The sequence below is a fragment of the Schistocerca cancellata genome, chromosome 3 (genome assembly GCF_023864275.1).
Source record: "Schistocerca cancellata isolate TAMUIC-IGC-003103 chromosome 3, iqSchCanc2.1, whole genome shotgun sequence".
Lineage (NCBI taxonomy): Eukaryota > Metazoa > Arthropoda > Insecta > Orthoptera > Acrididae > Schistocerca > Schistocerca cancellata.
Window position 1 is genome coordinate 481,045,394 of NC_064628.1, and position 19,558 is coordinate 481,064,951.

General features: G+C 37.4%; 1 protein-coding gene across 1 annotated transcript in view; it reads left to right on the forward strand.

Annotated features, from left to right (window-relative positions):
- The window catches only part of LOC126175245 (biorientation of chromosomes in cell division protein 1-like 1), a 98,171-nt gene extending 78,856 nt beyond the window's left edge, over nt 1-19,315 (forward strand). Inside the window, exons 4-7 of the mRNA XM_049921886.1 lie at nt 12,716-17,329; nt 17,426-17,504; nt 17,613-17,737; nt 18,576-19,315. Coding sequence (XP_049777843.1) covers nt 12,716-17,329; nt 17,426-17,504; nt 17,613-17,737; nt 18,576-18,652 — 4,895 coding nt within the window. The 3' untranslated portion in view covers nt 18,653-19,315. The remainder of the gene's footprint in view (nt 1-12,715; nt 17,330-17,425; nt 17,505-17,612; nt 17,738-18,575) is intronic.
- Nucleotides 19,316-19,558: the final 243 nt, after the last annotated feature.

Genomic DNA, 19,558 nt, shown 5'->3' on the forward strand with positions numbered 1-19,558 from the left:
CAATAAGGCAAACAACAATCATGGAAGCCATGTTGACAATTTGGTTATGCAACACCCGTGGTGTAAATGAAGCATAGTGATCTCGCATGCAATGTGTATCATTGGCAAGCAATTATAAGGAATTTTTACCAATAATTTTCTGTCTTCTCAGTGCATTTTTCTTTGTTCAGTAATTCTAATGATTTAAATGCCATATCCTGCTTTGAATGTCATATAACTTACATGTTTTTGTGAGATTCAGGAAATTTCTAGTGCATATGTTTGGATTCTGGTACACATGAGTCTTATACATGTGTGAAAAAAGTCCTGGAACTAAAACACAAAGTGGAACTTTTTTTAAATATTTCTTGTGTATACAGTTCTACAGTTACAAATTGTATGAAACCCATTGTAATGATAAAGTGTAATTGGATGGATAAAAAAATCTACTCACCAACTGGAGGCAAGAGAACACAAACATAAAAGACGATTATACTTACACTACCTTTTGAAGCCAGTGGCTCCTCCTCCCAGCAGAGGGTTCGAAGGGGAAGGAAGAGGGGTGAAGGAAAAGGATGGAAGATGTGTAGGAAAAGGTGTAAATTTTGGAAAAGTCACCCAAAACTTCAGATCAGGGGAGACTTACCCGATGGGATGAGAAGGAAAGATGGATTGTTGGAAACTGCACTGGATGAGATTTGAAAACTGAGAGCCTAAAGGTGGAAGACAGGGTAGTATACAACATAGAGATTCTGCAAAAACATCATGCATGAGTTAATTAAAGGGAAAAGCTAAGTGCATTGTATGTAACAGAGGTGGAAGGGGAATGGTGAAACATAGACAGATCCGAAAGTGAAAGATGTAGAAAACTTAAATGGAGTGAAAAAGGGCATAGTTACTAAGGAGAAATGCTGAGTTGGAGAAATTAATGTAAATTAAGGCCAGGTGGGTGGCAAGAACCAAGGACACGTTGCAGCACTAGTTCCCAACTGCAGACTTATGAGAAACTGATATTTGGGAAGAACCCAGATGGTGCATGTGGTGAAACAGGCATGTTGTAAAGCATGCTCTGCAACAGGATATTGTGTGTTGCCAATGTACACCTATTGCCAATGCCCCTTCATCCTAACTGATAACTTGGTGGTAGTCATGCCAATGTAAAAGGCCAAACAGTGTTTACATAACAGAAGGTACATGATGTGTCGTTTCACAGGCGGCTCTCCCTTTGATAGTATTATGTCTTTAACATGTGTTGCAGGACACAAAACAAGTTGTCAAGTTCAAAGTTGGACATAAATTAAGGAAAATATTGGCTCCCCACAAAATGCCAGATGTAAAATTGCTATCTTGTAACAGATCAGCAAATAATTGTGGGAGCATATCATATTTAGTAAATTAAAAGAGTATGAGTAGTAGAACAGTTGAATAATTAATTGTTCTATTAATCATACTCTTTGATTTCACCATTATTATGTTTTAAGGATACATGCTCATCTTTTATTTACCAACATAAGCCTGTTTTTACTAAATGTTACGTGCTTCCATGATTATTTACTCATCTGTTACAAGATGGTGGTTTACATCTAGCATTTCATGGGGAGCCAATATTTTTCTTCATTCTTGGCCAACTTTGAGCCTGACGACATGTTACTTGTCCTGCAACATACGTTAAAGACACAAAATCAAATACTTGTAAATGGCATGAAAGGCCAAAGCCTAGGTTGTACTTAAACAATAAAACAATCAAGTGACAGTGTGTTCCTTTAAAAAATAATGTATGATTGTTGCTCAGCAACATCATAAATGTTTATTCTAGGTGTGGTGGCAAAATCTTAGACAGAATGGATCTCATTTCAGGGCATGATTTTAGGAGGACATGGTTGTGTCAAAGTAGCTGATTACTACATTCAAGACCAGGGTTATACTGAGTGGAAAGTGGTCTGCTCCAAAATTGTTTTTCAGAGGGCTCAGCAGTAGCAGGATTGGATGTGATGGCCTGGCAAATCTGCCTCTGAACTAGGCTGGTGGGATAATTACATCCAGCAAAGGATGGTGGTGTGTCACTGTAAAGTGTCTGCATCTGAATAAATATGGTTGCCTTGAATGCCAATGCCGTATGGGAGGGAACGTTTGACATGGAAAGAATGGAAACCATCAAAGTGTAAGTACTGTTGTTTGTTAGTGGGTTCCCATGTGGACAAAAGTGTGTAACTGGCCTTCGGTGAGGACAAGATGAACATGAAGGAAAGTGGCATGGTATTCAGAATAGGACCATGTGAAATTTAATTGGGAGAAGGTATTTAAAGATTCCAGGAATTTTAACAGGTCAGTCTCTCCATGAGTCCAAATGGCAAAGATGTCATCAATGTATCTAAACCAAAGCAGGGGCTGAAGGTTTATGGATCCCGGGCCATCACATCCAGTCCTGGTACTGCTGATCCTGCTGGAAAACCACTTCGAAACACACCAATGTCACTCAGTATTACCCGGGTCTTGAATGTAATTAATCAGCTACTCTGCCAATTCCTTGACCTCCTAAAATCAAGATTTTGCCCACCACACCTAGAAACACTTCTTATCACCTTCCCAATCTCCACAATATCCTTGTCAGACCCTATGCTACTTCTGCACGCATCTCCCTACCTTGTGGCTCCTACCCCTGTGACTGCCCACTGTGCAAGACTTGCCGTACGTACCCTCCTACCACCACCTCACCACCTATACCTATACTACAAAAGAGAGAGCCACCTGTGAAACAGCACGTCATATACCAGCTGTTAGTTATATAACTAACAGCTGGTATATGACGTGCTGTTTCACAGGTGGCTCTCTCTTTTGTAGTATAGGTATAGGTGGTGGTAGGAGGGTACGTACGGCAAGTCTTGCACAGTGGGCAGTCACAGGGGTAGGAGCCACAAGGTAGGGAGATGCGTGCAGAAGTAGCATAGGGTCTGACAAGGATATGTGGAGATTGGGAAGGTGATAAGAAGTGTTTCTAGGTGTGGTGGGCAAAATCTTGATTTTAGGAGGTCAAGGAATTGGCAGAGTAGCTGATTAATTACATTCAAGACCCGGGTAATACTGAGTGACATTGGTGTGTTTCGAAGTGGTTTTCCAGCAGGATCAGCAGTACCAGGACTGGATGTGATGGCCCGGGATCCATAAACCTTCAGCCCCTGCTTTGGTTTAGATACATTGATGACATCTTTGCCATTTGGACTCATGGAGAGACTGACCTGTTAAAATTCCTGGAATCTTTAAATACCTTCTCCCAATTAAATTTCACATGGTCCTATTCTGAATACCATGCCACTTTCCTTCATGTTCATCTTGTCCTCACCGAAGGCCAGTTACACACTTTTGTCCACATGGGAACCCACTAACAAACAACAGTACTTACACTTTTATGGTTTCCATTCTTTCCATGTCAAACGTTCCCTCCCATACGGCATTGGCATTCAAGGCAACCATATTTATTCAGATGCAGACACTTTACAGTGACACACCACCATCCTTTGCTGGATGTAATTATCCCACCAGCCTAGTTCAGAGGCAGATTTGCCAGGCCATCACATCCAATCCTGCTACTGTTGAGCCTTTTACATTGGCATGACTACCACCAAGTTATCAGTTAGGATGAATGGGCATAGGCAAAGGGGGATGTACACTGGCAACACACAATATCCTGTTGCAGAGTGTGCTCTACAACATGACAGTCGTGACCTTGGTGCCCATTTCACCACACACACCATCTGGATTCTTCCCTCAAATACCAGTTTATCAGAACTTTACAAGTAGGAACTAGGGCTACAACATGTCCTTGATTCTCACCACCCACCTGGCCTTAATTTATGTTAATTTCTTCCATCTCAGCATTTCTTCACAGTAACTACTCCTTTCCATTCCGTTTTAGTTTCCTACATCTTTCATTTTCTGACCTGTCTAATTTTTGCCATCCCTCTCCCACCTCTATTACATACAATACACTCACTGGTTTTCAAGTTTTGCACCGTGCAGTCCCAAACAATCAGTCTTTCCTTCTCATTCCATCTGGTAAGTCTCCCCTGACCTGTGGTTCTGGGTGGCTTTTCTGAAATCTACCCCATTTCTTAAACCTCTCCAGTTCTTTTCCTTCACTTCTCTTCTTTCCCTCTCTACCCTTCTGCCAGAAAAAAGAGTGATGATTCCAAAAGCTTGCATAAGTATAGCCTTCTTTTATGTGTATGTTCTGCCGCCACCCCTTGGCGTGTAGATTTTTTTATCTATCCAGTTGCATTATATTGTCAAAAATTGATAATTTTTATTTTTACATTGTAATGATAGTTCACCAGATATGCTTTTTCCCAAAGTGTAATTCCTTTGTTACTGTTTGTAAACAGTGTGAGTGTACAAATCTCAAATGCAGAGCTCTCAAGGAATGCAAACACAGATCCAAATTACTACAGGAATTTTTACACAGTTGATTTTCTGGGATTTTGCCGAGCTAAAAGTGAAATCTGTGACCTGATATTCAAACGACGACTCTGAAATGCATCAGAATAAAGGATGTGCAATGTGTCATAATTGATAATTGAGTAATTAAAGTTTGACACTCTTTTTGTTGTTTTTATTTATTTATAGTGTGTGAGGATTTTTTAAAGGGGAGGGTGCAAGAAAGAGAAAATAGGAGTAGGGCAAATAATAATACTCAACTAGAAGAATTGGAAAGGCAAAAGTATTTCAATGAGAATGAGAATCTACTAAGTCACTTAAAAATAAACTACAGTGTACAATTATTTTATATCAGGCATTGATAGATAACAAATGAGGCATCATAAAATGCATTCACTGTTCATAACATTGACTGGAAAAGTGAACAGTAATGTTTATAGCAGCACACTCACAAGTCGTACTGATTAACAATTCTACCTTGCCATTTGCTACATGTGTACAAACATTAGGTTGGTTGTAGATAACTGTGAAAGTAATTACGACATTCATTTAATGTAATTGCATTTCTAATGGACCTCCTTTTTTTGAAAGTATAGTTGTAAAAGAGTTCTCTGTTGGTGTAGCAGAGCTCAAATGAGACATTAACTCAACAGGCACATTATCTTCATTTGCTAATCAAGTAACTATTTTTTCTGTATTTATTGTACATTCATGAGCAGCTGAATAAGACACTTATGTGCCATGGTATTGGGAAGCCATCCCAATTCATGACCACTCAATTGCTGCTGGCAACTCAACAGGGGAGGGTTCAAGTGGGGTCCAAAATTCACACATCTCACTCAATGGTATTCAAGGTATGCTTAGTAAAATTGAGATCATGTGATCTAGTGCCCCATCAAGCACTCTTAGTGTTTTTGGAGCATTCCTCAAACCATTTTGGAGTGTTGCCTTGATAATGTACAGGTTGCCTGCAGTGTGCTAAAAGTGAACAAACGGATGAACATAATCACAAAGTAGGCTCCTGTGTCACTCATCAGTGATTGATGATGTCATACAAGTCAGATAACCTGTTTCCTCCTGTGTAAACATTTCCCCAGTTTGAATACCTCTACCATCTGCCTGAATGGTGCTCTTTTAATAACAGCATGTATTGCTTTGTGTGTTTTTTTGACGTATGCTTGTCTCATATCACAGAGCAACTGAAATCTTCCAGTGCTTCAAGCATCCAAAGCAGTGTAGCAATATAATCACAATAATGTATGTCTCCTTTGACAAGCAGCGATCAGATGTATACTCGTGGTATGGGAGCTTCTGTATCCCATAGCAAGGACCGCTCACCTGTTGTCATCCTGCATTGAATGTGTGAGTAACTCTCTGCACTGTGGCCTGCCTGTCCACTGTTACAATAATTGACTGCAGCCCTTTGAGTCTTCTGTTGTTACCAAGTAAATTACTGTGTGAGAAGATACTTGGAATTCTTTCATATGAAAGAAAATTTGGTGCATGTTGCATAATTTGTGACAAAAGTAATTGGGCCATATTCTTTTTTTCCTAAAACATTAGTTAATCTGAACGCAAATACTTTCTTACATACTCATTCCCAATACTGAAATATTTATGACACTCTTGTAATATCAGATACCAATTTTTTTCAACAAAAATAAAAGTAATTACCAGTACAATAATATAGAATATAAATAATGAAAGGAGTAATGGTTACAATAAGCAGAATAATTGAGGCATTGAATCATCAGTAGGCACATAAATATGACTGAGAATTTTTCATGATGAATAAATCCACTCCAGTTCTTCTTGACCAATCCTTTATTTGGATAAAATCGTACATAAGAGCCAGGTTTCAATATGGTCTCATCTTCAGGCACTTGATTGCTTACAAGAAAGTCATACCAATCATGTAAAAAGTCAAGCAAATTTATCAAGTAGCTATCAAGTGATGCATGAAAAGGTTCTCTGAGTCAACCAGTACCACACCGGGTGAAGGAGACCACATAAATGCCCAGCCCACCACGTATTGTGGAAGCCCAACAAGACCGGTAAACAACCTGTTGTGCAAACCGAAATGAGATTCCTGTGTACACATATTTGCCAGAGTGTGGTCACCACCGAACTGGCGTATATGTGTACACAAGAGTCTCATTTTGATTCATGCAGCAGTCTTTTTACTGATCTTGCTGGGCTCCCACGATATGTGGCAGGCTGGGCACCTACATGGCCCCATGTAATCTGTGCAGTATTGGTTGACTCAGAGAAACTTTTCATGCGTCACTTGTGCGGGATCTCACATGCTACTTGACAAAATTTGCTGGATTTTTTTTACATGACTGGTGCAACTTTCTCGTGCGCTATCAAGTGTCTTAAGATGAGATTTACATACTGAAACCCAGATCATGTGTACGATTTTATCCAAATAAAGTATTAGCCATGTACAACTGGAGCAGATTTATTTATTATGAAAAATTTGAACAACAGTTGTGGAAGTCCCACAAAGAGTGTATTAAGGCTGAGAATATTGCTAGCTTTTGGGTGAATCTGTCTTGAGAGTTAGAGTGTGACACACACACACACACACACACACACACACACACACAAACACAAACACACACAAACAAACAACAACTTTCTCAACAAATAGACCTTCAATCAGTTGAGATGCTTTAAAATGAAACTTCAGCACTTTGTGTTAATTTGGAGTCCACATGTATACAGGAGAATATTAATCATACAGTGTAGGCTTTCACAGCCGATGTTGTCTTCACTTAAAAATTCGGGGCTGAGAGGCGTGGTCAATGTATAAAATTTCCACCTAACATTTTGTCTCCATCTGCGGGAGACATCTTCTCAGGTCATCCGGCTACTGCCACTGGGGCTCCAGGTACTCTCGCATTTATAGAGGGCACCACCATCCATCACGTGATGTCGACGGTAAGTGTATCTTTGGAAGGCGTCATCATTCTCGATTAAGAGTAATTGATTGTCATTCTGCTGGCGCAACGTCGACATCCATATTTTGTCCAACTTTAAAACTTCCTCTTTTCTATTAAAATTATTATGGTGTTTGTGAATCTCTATTGCTTCTCTATACATGCATGCATGATAATGGGATGTTCGTGCTAAAACGCTTGTCTCATTAAATTTAATTTCGTGGTTCCCATCTCGAAAAACATGCTCAGCTACGGCTGATTTTTCGATGTGTCCTAAGTGACAGTTTCTTTTATGTTCGGCTAAGCGGGTGTTTACACTTCTTTTCGTTGTTCCAAAATATACTTGTCCACAACTGCATGGAATTTCATATACCCCAGGTGTTGCTAGGGGATGTCAGGCATCTTTTGCAGTTCTTAAATATTCCTTAATCTTCTTGGTGGGTCTGAAGTAGGTTTCTATATACGCTGGGCCACAACGTATATAGAAAGAACACTCACACGGATCGATACCTCAACAAGGAATCAAACCATCATCCTACGCAAAGAAGAGGTTTCATGAAAACCTTGGTGGACAGAGCCAACAAAATCTGCGAGCCAGCTTACTTGCAAGATGAACTTAATCACTTACGGTCAGCCTTAATGAAAAACGTATATACCAGCAAGGAAATTGATCAAGCCCTCCATCAAAGAAGAAAAGAATCCAGAAGTCCAGAGCAACAACGGTCACCTACTGGAAAAGTTTTCCTACCATTCATTAATAAAGTCACAGACCGTATTGGGAAAGTTCTGGCCAAGTATGGGATTGAAACCATCTTCAGACCCACCAAGAAGATTAAGGAATATTTAAGAAATGCAAAAGATGCCTGTCACCCCCTAGCAACACCGAGGGTGCACAAAATTCTTTGCAGTTGTGAACAAGTATATATTGGAACAGCGAAAAGAAGTGTAAACACCCGCTTAGCCGAACATAAAAGAAACTGTCACTTAGGACACATCAAAAAATCGGCTGTAGCTGAGCGTGTTTTTCCAGATGGGAACCATGAAATTAATGAAACAAGCGTTTTAGCACGAACATCCCATTATCATGTGCGCATGTATAGAGAAGCATAGAGATTCACAAACACCATAATTTTAATAGAAAAGAGGAAGTTTTAAAGTAGGACAAAATATGGATGTCGACGTTCCGCCAGCAGAATGACAATCAATTACTCTTAATCGAGAATGATGACGCCTTCCAAAGATAGGCATACCATCGACATCACATGATGGATGGTGGTGCTCTCTATGCGCTCTATAAATGCAAGAGTACCTGGAATTTTTAACATCAGGAGAATATTGTTTAGCTTCAATATCAGATCATTTTTAGATTCAAGGTGAGAAACTCTGAATAATGAATACTATTTATATCTTCTGTATCTAAGTCTCTTCTTTTCATTTCTTATTTTAAGCAATATGAAATTACATTCATTCACATCTCACCAGAAAATTAGAACTACTATCCACATCTTTCTAGTTGTATCAATTCTTTACATAAATAGTTTTAATATAAATTAATAAGTCCATTAAATATGACAATTAATGACTGTTTTGCTACACATGAAACACTGCAGAATAGCTGTTTGTTCTGTTAAATGTGTGCACCCATTTGTAAGTGAACACATGACGTGATGATTCTATAGACTTGTCCATTGCTTAATCGAAAATGTAAGTAATCAGATAGTTCTTTGTCTTCTACTCATGAAGGAACAATATTTTTGTATAAGTAAACATTTCTTTGTTATTATTCTGTTTTCACATCAGTCACTGCACAATTGTAATACTTGTTTCTGTGAAACCATATGTGTACTTTTTCTTAATTGTAATTTTTGTTTGTTTGAAACCGTACAATTCTTCCTAGCAGTGTTAAGACATATTTGTTTAGCTGTGGGATAAGTTAAAATACAATTTCAAAAGTTGAAGTCATGAAGTTGCCATTTGCTGCCTATATTTAGCAATGATAGTTCTGTTTTTCTCATAATAAAGGCTTGTTTGTCATTTTCTGTATCTGGTATCCTTAACTCTTTAAATATTATCTCTCATTCTTGTGTCATATCCCACAGTTAATAGATAAATAAATGTGGACACCTATACATATTCCCAGAAAAAAACTTATTAGGTTACCTTCCGAAGTTAATGTTAAATAAATTTCTGGCATAATTTTGTCAACATTGCATGAATAACTCATCTTAAAGCTCTTTCACAAAGAAAGTTTCTTCTACATCTGAATGTAGACTTCACTTAAACATTCCCTCCAGCATAGCACATTTTCCTCACTTGCTAATTGATGTGTGTTCAAAAAGATGTGCAGTAGATATGAACCTGCCAGTCTTAATAAGAGGCTGGTAAATATTCTTAATGGTTTTCCAGGTAAGTAACTAGTTATTCTTTGTAGAATTACTGTTTTATATAGGTACGAATGTTACCATTTTATGGGATAGTTTTGAAAATGTAATCATAGTTGGATCTGTAGAGCTCCTATGTGGTGTACTGTCATGTACTATTCCACTTCTTGGTTAACATCGTGCTGTTAGGCTTTTACACTACACATCACTGTATAATGCTGTGGTTCATTATCAAGAATTTTGTAAATATTAGCCTCCAAGTAAAGGAAAGCAAAATTCAAAATCTGTCCAGGATAGTTTGATGAATGTGTTTCAATTGCAAATGGATTTTTGGCTTACCTGAAACAGCAGTTGGTTCTTCAAAGTTCACGTTGATGGTAATGGATTTCTGGGAACAGCTGTACACATAGTGGAAACTCCTGACCCAGTCATCTTTAGGAATAGCATTCAATTGGGTTGTAACATTATGTTGCAGTTGAGTTGTAACATTACATCAGATCTCCAAAATCTTCTGGCTCTACAGGGCTGATTTCAATTTGGGAAAAAGAAAAAGTCCAAGGGAGACAAGTCTGTGGAGTAGGGTGGCTGATTAAGTGACACAACTCCCCCAGGAACTGCTGTTCTGGAAAGGCAGTGTGTGGCCAGACAATTCTGTGGAGCAATGTCCATCCAGTTGCCTTCTTTGGCATACAGGGGTGTACCCACTTCATCTGTTACAGCAGACAGTTCAGTATTTCAAAATAGGAAATGGTATTTATCATGGTGCCCTCAGAGAGGAATTCTTTATGGGTGAGACCCTCAGACTCGAAGAACACCTGGAGCAGAACCTCTCACTATGCACCTTCTGGTTTTTCAGTGACCCTGCTCCTTCTTGTTTTTTGGTGACCCAGGACCCTGCCAGTACTTACTATGACACTTGCTTTCAAGGTGTTGCTTGTGACGGTGGTTTGGGTCTCAATCTGCCAGGCTGATGAGGTCTCCAGAGGCATTAAGTCAAAGCGGTGTTTGTTCCAGTGTCAAAGTGGGGAATGAGGTAACAGAAAGCTTGCATTTAACCAAATCCTGGTGGCTATGAAGTGGGCTGTCTCATGACTGATTCCCACTTCCCATACTATCATTCATACTGTCACATGACTATCCTGGAACAAAAGTTCTTTCGCTTTCTGTACGTTTTTCGGAGTGTGTGAGAAGTTGCAGGCCAGCCAGTTCAGGGGGCACCTTCCAGGGTGTCTCACTCAAACTGTTGTCTAATTTTCCTTGTTTGCTAATTTTCCAAGTTTTAGACAGTACAGCATATTTGTTCGCTAATCCATTTTCCATTTCAACCACTTGCACTTCACCTTCACTGTACATTGTGCTGTTTACACAAAAGCACATGCACAGTGCCACTGCTCAGGAACATTTTCAGAAATGTCTTAACCTGTCCAGTGCAGGGTTTGGCAGTGGCACACACTTACAGCTGTGAGCTGTATGACACCATTCACCAAACTTTCTGGACAGAGGTTGTGTAATAATGGAAATACTGTTAACAGAGACCCTTCAGTTTATATAACCTCATTACATTTCTTCATTGTCCACTTATAAGAAAAAGGAAACAAAGAGGAGCACATTTCGAAAGACATGACAAACAGTAAATGGAACTAGTAAATCTCCTACATGGATACAGTGAAGTGTATCTTTCATATGATGGGATCCTGGTTCTGTATCAATACTGGTTACTGCAGTAATTGCTTTGTTGGGTACAGTTTTGAAATATAAAATAATACAATAAGGCAAAAATCACCCGTTGCCTTTACTGGCTGCTAAATTCCTCTCCAACTCAATATTGCTGCTAAAACAACTGAATTTAACAATTGGTGGTATAAAGTACATGGTTGCAATTTCATTTACTAACTGATATGCTAATCAAAACACACACACACACACACACAAGAACAGAAAGAAGCTTTTACTGAGTACAGTGTCAGGCACAGCTGCTCTAACAAGTCTCATGATGAACTGACAGACTTAAATATAGATGTTTCAGGTGAACAAACTTTTAAGGAGCGGAGAGAGTGAGGGAGAGGAGGTAGATGTAGAGTAAATGAAATAGTGTTTAGTGCTTCTTTTTCATCAGCAGTTACAATGATAGTGAATGCAGCTGTCAAAACATGAGTACTACACAAATTATTGAATCTAATATATTAAGTAGTTTAAAAAGAAACTTTAAGATAGGTAGTGAGGCTTTGTATAGAATAGGAAGTGTGTCAGAATGAAACACAATCACAGTGTTTTTAATAGTTATACCTGAGACTTAATAAATCTGAGTGAAATTCAGACATAGAAAATAAGATGGAGATGGTTCTTTAGTCAAGTATATGTTATTACATCAGAAGGGAAGTAATTCCTAAACGCACAGTGCTTAAGAGAAAATAAGTCTGAAGTTTCTTCAGATATATCAGCTAAAAAAGAAAGGTCTTAAGATTTCTGCTGCCGGTGTAAGTTCAGAAGATCCATTACATGTGTCATGTCTATCATTGCCAGTGTTTATTTGTGATTTTTCTAGATAAAATCAGCTATTTACTTAGCTTTTTTGCACATGTTAGTACTTGTATACCACTGTGACATGTTTTTATACTTCTATACCCAAGATTAATTATTTTATTTCATATAGAGTTAAATTTTTGGAAGCTGCAAATTGCATAAACAGCATTGTTTCCCTGAAAGTATAATTTTGACCAAATAGTCAATAGCAGGGGAAAATAAAAAATAGCAAAAGTTTAATAAACAGTATCTAATGTTGCTTTCTTCCTATGTTCTATGAGTGTATGTTAATACAACTTGTAGATATGAGGTAACATTCGTTCCATGAAAGTAATTTTAGAAATTTTTTTCTGCTGTTTGTAACATTTTCTCGCAATGACTAATGCACACAATATTATTTTGTATTTGATGCAATACAGTTTTGCTCTTGATATTTATTACTAAAAATTCTTGTTGCAGTTACCATGTGCCCTCCACCAATACAGCAGCCTCCTGAAAAGAAACCTGAGCCCCTTCAGGTTCTTAGTGAGATGCTTCCAAAAGATCTGGATCCCATTTCTCCAGAAAGTGATACCTTCAAAGATGATGACGATGATGTTGATAATGAAGATAATGATGATGAAGAAGAAGAAGATGAAGAATTGGATAATAATGATAATGGACTAGATAAGAGTAAAGTTACTGAAGAAGAAGAATCATCTCCACCATTTGAACCAATAGAAAGAATACATTCAAACCATGATTCAAATGACAGCAATTTGTCTGATATATCAGGTCTCAGTAGCGAAGACAGTCAGATTTCCGACATTTCATTTTCTGACAGTAAAAAAGACATGTCTGTTGCAAAATGTCCAGTGTCAGATGCAGTAAGCCAGGATAGCCAACTGTCTAAAGTATCATCTAACAGCAGATTATCTATGGAGTTTTCAGATGAGCAGAAGGAGTCTTCGAAAATACTTGCTAATGACAACAAAGACGGGGCTTTTTCCCAAATTTCAGAAGATTCTTTGAAACAAAAATTTGAAGGAATTGCTTCGTTTTCACAACAACATGTTTTTAGCCATTCACCTCATGTGACAGAAGAACATCAGGATAAAAGTAAAGATGTGCAGATAAATGAAGAAGTGCTCAGGAACAAACACTCACAAAGCAACACAGAAAGCATTGTTAATAAATTACAAAAGTGTGAATTTGATTTTGCTGATTCAGCTAGCATTCAGACAGAAGAGACAGCAAAAAACAGTATTGATGAAAATGACTCCCAATCACAGCTTTATACAGGAATGGAATCATGCAATGTAAGTGAAGCTGAGGTCTCAGCTGCAAAACCTAAATTTAAAATGGCAATTTTTTCTTCTATTTTTAAAGACAATAAAATTGAAAATCAGGATAATCTTACAAATAAATCTGGAAATGATTATAGTTGGGATGATAATTTGAATAGTAATTATGAGTCTCTTGAGGTTTCTGAACAGAGCAATATGGCGGAAAAACATACTGATAATTTTGGTGAAGATAATGTTAATGAAATATATTGTAGTGAAGGACATCCTATCACTCCAGCACTATCTGATATCAAACAAAAAAACATAGTTCCTGCAAACAGTACAAGTGTTAACTTTAAGAATGAAGATACAGAAACATTTTTGCTAAAAGATAATTCACTTGATGGGTACAGTAAAATGGACCACATTGACATCAAAAGTGACACACAATTTGAGACAGACACTGACACAAAAGACAGCCAGTCCCTTCAAGGTGTCCATCATTATGATAGTATCCAAGAATCATTTAACACAAATGACTCTCAGCTATTAATCGGAAAATTCAAAGAACATGAAGGGGAAGGTAAAAGCATTACCTCCATGGGTGTCCCACCCGGGGATGAAACAAAATATAATAAACAGTTTATTAAAGAAGGACACAATACAAAACAACTTAAATGTGAAACTGAGATTAAAAGTGAAACAGATATGTCACACGATAGAGGTAGCAGTCTTGAAGAAGTTTCTTCAAGGAAAGAAAATATTAAAGAACCACATAGAGAACAGGGAAAGAAAGAACACTGCAAAGATAATTCTCAGAGTGACAGACACACAAAGGATGGGACCAAAGAACGTTCAAGATCTGAAAAGGAAATTACCAAAGATCGAAGCCGACATGACAAACTTCCAAAAGATAGTAGCAAGGAACATATGAAACATGATGACAGAAAGTCAAAAGAAGGAACTAAGGATCACTCCAAGCGTGATGACAGCAGAGAAAGAAACAAGCAAAATGAGAGAAAAGAACGGAGTAAAAGAGATGACAAAGAAATAAGTAAAGATAAACACAAACATGAGGAAAGAAGTGACAGAGAACGTTCGAGACATGACTCTAAATCAGAGAAAGAAAAGATAAGGGATCACTCTCGCCATGATGAGAAAAATGACAGAAACACGTATAAAGATCGAAAGGAAGCAGGTAAAGATAGCTCAAGGAGAGACAAGTCTAGAGAGGATAAGTCTAGCAAAACATCAGAGAAAGATAAAGGGAAGCAGGAAGAAAAAAGCGACAAATACAAAACTAAAATAGATGAAAAATCCAAGAGTGAAAAGGAGAAGGCAAGAAATGAAAACTCATCCTCAAAACTGATTCATCAGGACGCAGAACAGAAAGAAAAACATAAATCAGATAGCAAAAGAAGTAAAGATAAATATAAAAGTGATAAAGCTAAGCATGTCTCTGATGGGAAGCCTAGAAAGTCTAATGATGACAAACCAGAAAAAGAAATAACTAACAAAGAAGACCAAAAAGAAAAGATGAGAGATCAATATAAAACTGAGTCTGGCGAAAGTGCAGAAAAATCACATAAAGACAAACAAAGAATTCATGAAAAGAATGAAAAAGATAGGAAAGGTCATGATAAGAGCAGGGAAAGCAGTAGTAGCAGTAGCAGCAGAAAATCTGATAAGAAAGGCGAAAACAAATCACAAAAAAATGAAAATAAAGATAAAGAGAAAAAGAAGGAAAACAAGAGCAAAAGTGCACCGGATGATCATTTTGTTCACAGAGACAAAAATTCAGAAGACCGTAGGTCGACTGATAGAGACAGCAATGGTACTTCATGTGATAAGTCCCGGGGAAAGAGTACAGAATCTCAGTCTTCACAAAAACAAGAGAAGAAAAGCAGTAGGCATAGTGGCACTGGAAAAACAGAAGGTGGTGTCACTGAATCACAAGATACAAATGCAAAATCTGAAGAGTGCAATGAAGATGACTCCCCTTCAAAATCACCAGAGTCATCTCCATCTTCCTTACTTCCATTAAAAAAACGACCTCTCCATCAGCATTCTGAGAGTGAAGAGGATTTAGATGAGTATTCATGCAGCAATGACTCTGGAAAATTGGTACTGAAGTTAAAAAAACCAAAAATTGCTGCAAACATTTTTGAGATCAAGAAAATAATGCAGCTACGAAAATCAATGGCCAAGATAGAAAATCGAAACAGATATCATAATGGTAAGCACAGTGAAATAAAGGATCGGAGGGGGAAACAGCAGAATGATACTGAAATCTCAGGCACGGCTGGTGTTAAAGAAGGAGAATTGCAGTCCTCTGATCCAGTGGGTTTCCAGGTTTCAGAGTGTGAAGATGCATTGACAAATGATGAAGATAAATTGGTGTCTCAGGAAGGTATACCACTGCCAGCAAAAGAAACCGTACTGCAGAATGTGAAGCAAAATACTCATATGCATACAGACAATGAGACAGTTCCAAGTAGTGTTTTCAAGCCTGAAGAAGAAGATTCTCCTAATGAAGACAATGATGACCATGATAACAGTGATGTAGATGGTGATCTCACACATTTTGAACAAGCGTCAGCACAACAGACAGAAAATCTTGCAGCTTATATAAGAACTTATGAAGAAAACCTTTATTCAAATCCTATTTGTTTCACAGATTGTAGTGACAGTGATAATGAAGAAACATCAACCTCTCACTCACTTTCACATTTGAAGTGTAAAGTTGTTAAGGAAATAGTTGACAAATATGTGCGTCAGCATTTTGGGTTTGATAGTGACCTTACTGTTTCTGTAACAGAAGAAAATAGTGCTGCTAAAACATTGAGATCTGAAGACATCACTGGTCAAACATATGACATTCCTACATCGTCTAAATCTAAAACAAATACTGGAAAGGATGTACCAGGTGGAATTCCTAAAAAATCAAGAACAGCAATTGACAGTTCAGGCACAGCACATTATGAAACAAACAAGAACATTGTAGATAACAGCCAGAGTTCCTCTGAACTTAATCATGCCAAGTTTGATGCTAGTGCAACAAGCAAGAAACTACCCAAAGGCTATGTTCTGGAGTGGGTTCCTATGGCTACCACAGATATAGATAGTAGTGACAATAATGCAGCACATTCTCACAAAAGGCATTTTAAAAGAAATGGTGGTGGTAGTGGTAAAACAAAATCCACTGGGAACATATACAAGCAAATAAATACGGAACAAAAGGCAGAAACATGTGTTGATAAAATATCATCTGCACCATCAGAAAGTGCTCTCGAACGAGTTTCAGCACCTGACGTAAGTGAGACTCCACATCTCAATTCTGAGCCTGATAACTCACATGCTGTGAACTGCACTCCCAGCAACGGTCCAGATAATCGTTATGTAATTGCAGACTCTGATGAGGATGAATATGTTGGAGATGAAAAGTCTAATGTAGACAACAACATTGACAAAAGCAGTTCAGATGATGAGAAAGTACCACTATCTGCTGATTTAATTTTCCATTCTCTGAGAGACTTGATGCTAGAGAGTGGTATGCAGAAACAGATTTCACCAGAAAAAGTTATTGGCATAACAGAAAACCTGCCTAAACCTGCGTCAGAACCAAGACGCAACTTGTTAGGTCGCAGTAGACGACCTGGACTTGGCAGACCTGCTCCTGGAAAAGGTGTAGTAGTGGACAACAGTAACAGTCGGACATCTACACCTGATTTTGTCATGCCACTGAGTCCCGAGAGTGATGTATCAGCATCATCTGGAGAACAGAACAAAAAAATAGCGGACAACAGAGGTTAGTTTCAGTATCCTTTCACATATCTGTAGCTGATATTTTTCAAACATTTATAATAATTGCTCTTTTACAAAAGTTTGTTTTTTGACATTACAGAAGCAGGAAACATAGGAGATGGTGATGTGGATACTGTGAATTTGAACCAAGAGGAGTCTGAAAGCAAAAGAACATTGAGGTAGTTTTCAGTTTGACTAGCAGCATTAAGCTTTACATATCTGTGAAATGTACAGAGAGACCATGTATACAATTTTTCTATAAGCTTCCATTCTTGCTGTCTATTTAGGAGTGCCACAACAGCTTATCGTGGCCAACGGTACAGCAGTGATGAATTGTATAAACCAAGGCCACTTTTCAATGTAACTTCAAGGCGTGCCAAATCAAAACAACAGTCCCCACCACTACCTGAAGGTGAGATAACAATGGTAACATTCTCATTAGCCTGTATGCCAGTTCTACGTATTTTTGATTTTCCAAAACTGAATAACTGGACAAATCTATTGAGTTGCTCCATTTTTTTCTGTTGAAAAATATACCAATGAAAATTCATTGCAAAATAAGGTCATTTTGTATATTTAGTGAGCTAATTGACTGTTTGGCCTGGATTGACACAAATGCTGTCAAATTTAAGTAACATATACTACTGTACAGAGGTTAATACATACAATACACCTTGTTCTTGAATTCCTCCATCTGTCTGTACTACGTAGTAAATTGCATCTATATTGAGTAATTTGAGAAGAAAACTTGCAGAATGCATACAAAAAATATGAAAAGCACCTACTTACCACTTAGGAAACTTTATGAGCAAGTAAGGGATCAACAGAAATGAATCTTCAGCTTTCACAACTAGAAATTCCTGTGTGAAAAGCTCAAGAAAAATATTTAGAGATTTAGCAGTGATTTTTTCCCCCTGATACTTTGGGGTGTTTCTCCACGGATGTACACAACTTTTTCCTTTTCATATGTGTGCCCCAATGCCCTGCTTCTTTGCCTTGTGGAGGAATTCCTAGTTGTGAGAGCTCAAGATTAATATTCTTTAATTACTTTTTTCTGTAAATTTCATGCCAGCTGTTCTAGTAATGGCGAGGTGTAAGTAAGTAAATTTATCTACCAAAAATATTATTTATATATTTTACTTTTCATTTGTAACTTTAATCATATTTTGTGAAAATATTTGTTCCACTATACCTGAGTATATATTTTGCATTTGGATATGCTTCTTTACAGTTTGTTCCTTTGTTTCCAGAAGTGACAGTGAAGAAGCGTCGGTCAACTGTTGAAGGATGTGAATCCTCTCATTCTGAAAAAGGCACATACAGATGATTAACAACTAGGTTTGAATGAGTTTTTATCCCTCAGATTCCTATTAAAACCAGGGTGAAAACTCACACATTGTGTACTTAAACTGTATATTAGAGGACATGACAAATGTAAAAAGGTTATGAGTAAGACAGTGCAGGAGTTTGTATTGTACATAGTATACATATAGTAATAAAAGACTGTAGATTCTGCAGACTCGAGTGCAAGGTGAACAGAATTGAACTGGATGTATGGAAAGAATTCCTAGAAACATCGAGATTATAGTTACAGTAGTTGTAAAAACTCAGTGTATTGAATGTTTAGTCTTTCAAATCAGTAGCAGTTTGAACACTAAGAAATTCAAGAATATTGACTGATGTACAGAACTCTATCTTTCAGTTGCAATTCTACTTACTTTGTATAAATAATTCTTATTTATATACTTTTGCAATGTGTCTACATTCATTTTAAAAGTTGGCACACCAGCAAAGTTTCATACCACCAATGTTACCATTTTTGTTTTATTAGCTGTGATACTTTGTACAGCAAGAAATTTGCAGTTTTTACATTTATGACTGTGTAAAATTTAAATTTTACAGTACAGACTTTATGTTCGTGGAATTTCTGTGTTTTCATTTCCGAAAAACATGTTATTTCTGTTTTTATGCAACTGCAGGTTCAGTGACTTTTGATTATACTCTCTTTTTTTTTTTTTTTTTACAAAAAATAAAAAGATGAAAATATATTGTCACAATAATAACTGGTATGTACTTAATCAACAAAATAAAATTGTAATTTTTTAAGACATATCAGTAATATTTTGTGTTTGATATTTTATTTATCATTTTCCATTGTTCCCAATCAACAATCCTGGTCAAAGATAATATTAGCATCAACCAAAAGTTAACCTAGTAATCTCATTTATGGTGT